This window comes from Hemitrygon akajei, chromosome 11, assembly GCF_048418815.1.
Source record: "Hemitrygon akajei chromosome 11, sHemAka1.3, whole genome shotgun sequence".
Taxonomy (NCBI): Eukaryota; Metazoa; Chordata; class Chondrichthyes; order Myliobatiformes; family Dasyatidae; genus Hemitrygon; species Hemitrygon akajei.
The window spans coordinates 144,008,359-144,011,903 of record NC_133134.1 but is presented as its reverse complement, the minus strand read 5'-3'; the positions used below and the strand labels follow the sequence as shown (position 1 = coordinate 144,011,903).

At 41.1% G+C, this 3,545-nt stretch overlaps 1 protein-coding gene across 1 annotated transcript; it reads right to left on the bottom strand.

Moving 5' to 3' along the window:
- Positions 1-590: 590 nt before the first annotated feature.
- sox18 (SRY-box transcription factor 18) lies at positions 591-2,815 on the bottom strand. The gene is made up of 2 exons (XM_073061860.1): positions 2,436-2,815; positions 591-1,995 (listed from the first exon to the last, which is right to left on the bottom strand). Exons 1-2 carry the CDS (start codon positions 2,713-2,715, stop codon positions 1,142-1,144), a joined length of 1,134 nt encoding a protein of 377 aa, XP_072917961.1. The 5' UTR covers positions 2,716-2,815; the 3' UTR covers positions 591-1,141.
- Positions 2,816-3,545: the final 730 nt, after the last annotated feature.

Sequence of the window (3,545 nt, the reverse complement as noted above, 5' to 3'; positions counted from 1 at the left end):
TGGTCCCGAGGAATTGTTGTTCTAGCAAGTTGCACAGGCTGTTTTATGTTTATCTCATAAAGCTATTTTAAAATAAAAGAAATTGGTCTAGACTTAAAGTACTTACTGACACAAATTAAGAAGCCTTAGAGTTCAGAGAAAGTGAGATAGATATATAAATTGATGTTAGCTAACTTTTGTTAACTTCTTTAACTCTTTTAAGTATGAAATATTTGTGATCTTCCATCACTCATGCAGGACAATTCTGTCTTGTTTGAAAGAGTATTATTAAGTCCCAGATATTTGGATATTATTCTTTTAGGGTATCATATGTAACATATGGCACAGGCAAAAGACTAGAAAGGACAGAGTTTCAGGGTTCTGATGAAAATCAGACTCCCAACAAAGTACTTGTCATGAATGACAGAAGCTAACACAGAACCTTGAAAATTAGTATGCTTACAGGAAAGAAATGGATGATTTTGGGAGGAATATTTGTGCATTAACCCTTTTTTTGCTTGAAGGCAATCTCGATCTTTAGATAGTGAGCAAATGCAAGATCAGGTGTGTTCAAGTACAGACAATTATCGAAGCAACTTACATACTGAAAGTTTTGTTAAATAACAGAATTTATTAACAGATTTACAAAATCCAATTACAACATAAAAACATTATTTATAAAAGTGAGACTTTGTTAGAGTTATACACTGAATGTTAGCAGTAAAACAGTTTTTAAAGCGCCAAAATATTGTGGTATATCCACCAAAAGCTGAAACAAAAGTTCAAAAAATCTCAACATTTACATTTTCATTTGGATTTTAAACTAATGTAGTCCGATCATATTTTATACGTGTTGCTACATAATGGCTTACAAAAAAAAATCCGTTTTGTTATAATCTCTGACGGATACATGTTAGCTTTTAGTATTAATTCGTTCAGACACCGGAAGTGCCTTTATCATTTGTTTTACAACCAGTCATTCGTTACTTTCGGGTTCCTTTTATTAACCCCTTTCCCGAATCGGATCTCAACCAGTGATTTCCGCACATTTCAGTTGAAATAGAAAGAAATATGTGACTGCAATAACAGTTTAATGACTCCTTTAAAAAAGATGTACTGAGAATAAACCATCACGGGAACTTAACAGTTTGAGTGCAGCGAGTTAGCCGGTAAGGCAGGCGCTGTAATAGACAGCATTGCTGGCGTCCGACAGAACAGAGATGAAGCTACTTTCCTCGCATGCGGACACACCTCTAGGGTTAAGTTTCGACAGAGAGACGTGAAAGGTTTGTGCAGAGGTGTCCGGACGAGTCCTTGCCAGATTTAAATATTGGTCAAACTCACTACGATCAACATCTGTCCAAAACTCCGACGGACCAAAGTGCTCCACAGTATCAATGCGTTGCGCCTCGGGGGGAGGTGACAGCTGCCCCAGGTGAGCGGAAATGCTGCCCTGACCTCCAGGGCACAACTGGCTGTAATAGAGATGTTGTGGATTCCTAACCAGCTCACCCACGTTGGCAGAGATTTGGTCTGGGTAGGTCAAGGCATCTGTCTTCTCCCTACTGTAATCTATGTGATGAGGGTAGTTTCCAAAGGAGATACTACAGTCTTCCTGCGCCTGCGATGGAAAGAACACTGGATCCAACACGTCCAAGGGAGACATCTCAGGAGTAGGCAAGCCAAAGTTCTCGAACTCCGAAGCCAGTCCATGCAAATCTCTGTAGTGACTAAGCGAAGGGAGTTGATGTTGGCCGGGGGATCTTCCCTGGTGCTGGTTCCTGGTGAAGTTGTCGCCGCTAACTCCCTGACTGGTTCTGAGAGCGGTGCCATGATTCCGAGGCAGGTTGTGCGCCAGGAGGCTGCTCTCCATCCGTTTGACTTTTTTACTCTGTTTCTTCCTGCGTGGTCGATATTTGTAGTTGGGGTGATCTTGCAAGTGTTGAACTCGGAGTCTCTCAGCCTCTTCCACGAATGGGCGTTTCTCTTCAAATGGAAGCGATTTCCATGACTGCCCTGCAGAATCAGAGAGAGAGAAAAACACAATTCATTCACTTTATCTTGATTGTAATACAGTACACCGGGTATAGGTTAATTACTGTAAATGATAACTGATTGAGTTAGAAACAAAATTTAGATAAATAATCTAATTATAGCAACTTGTCATAACACGACCCCGGGAAAAGTAGGTTTTTTTCTAATGGAGACTTTGGTTTGTTTACATTTCTGACACCGTGCCGGCTTTTCACCAAGTCTGTTGAGATCACACACTAATCCTAAAGTTAATTTTTAACTTCGCAACATGTTACCAAATTTGCGCATTTTGAATGTAGCGGTTGCTTTATCTGACAGCATAAAGCGAAATTAATCATAGTGTTTCTTCAATATCTTCCTCGCTATAATGCATCTTCATTGTGCTTGCGCCCCAATGGTCAATATACAATGTCTTTGCTTACCAAGCATTTTACTTAGTACTGCGTTGTGGAGATCGGGGTTTTGTTGAGCCAGCCTTTTACGCTCGTCCTTTGCCCACACCATGAAAGCGTTCATAGGGCGTCTGATCCGCGATTCGGAGTCGCCTTTCCCCTCCACTTTACTCGCGGGTTGAGCAGATGCAAGACCGGTTTGAGAGGCAGGGCTCTCGGACTGAGCCCATGGAGAAACGGCCGTGTCCAAGCCAGTGCCTCCGGGCTGCGAATCCTCTACACAACAATATTCGGCCTCAGAAATACTCATTCCAGCCAAAACACTTTTATCTGACCGTTTATAGCGAGCTGCTTTCAACAAGGCGGATTACTTAAACAATCACAACCTTCAAATGTTAACAACTTCTGTTCTTGGCTCATCTGCTCCAGCAGCAGATATACAAGAGCAGCACCAATCAGAAATCGGGAGGCGTGATTTCCCCAAGCAAACATTAAAAACAAGGCACAGCAAGGCGGAGGTTTCACCAACAAACCAATGAACGCTGGCTCATAGTTTTCTAGGCGGCTTCTTGGGTAGTGCGATTCTCATGAACTCACATGCTGAATAACTACTACAAATCATCACTGCATACAGAAGTTGATCTCCGTCAAACAAATGCGCGGGTTTCTGTAAAAATAACAACTGTGAGTGGTTTCAGATTTAAGACCACAAGTTATGAATTTGTAAATTCATATAACAGAGCGTAGATCAAACTGAGAAACGGGAAATTGGCAGTATAAATAACACTGATCAGATAACTAGGACACTCAGGTATTACAACGAAGAGACGTCTGAGATCAGATATTTCCCTTAAAAGTACAAATAGTCTCCAAGTAGTCTCTCGTCTGTGCCATTTGCAATCTGCATGGTTAGTTGGCTCAGTAGATTATCTTTGACTTTGTAAAGTGCTATCAACTTATGACAAAGGAGAGCTAAGACAACGAGGATGCATTTTCAAGGAAGCCACCAATTCAGGTACTATAACATCTTTATCGGATTTGTCTGTGGAGACACTTAAGAAAATTATTCTTAATACATTTAACGGATTAATTGGAGGACATCCTCAGATTGTACGTTGCTGGTATAGGAAAGTAGGACCT

Excerpts from the sequence above, each read along its gene's own strand:
- sox18 (XM_073061860.1), bottom strand. The coding sequence starts at position 2,715 with ATGAGTATTTCTGAGGCCGAATATTGTTGTGTAGAGGATTCGCAGCCC. Across the intron at positions 1,996-2,435 it reads AGTACTAAGTAAAATGCTTG|GGCAGTCATGGAAATCGCTT; the intron begins GTAAGCAAAGAC and ends CTGATTCTGCAG.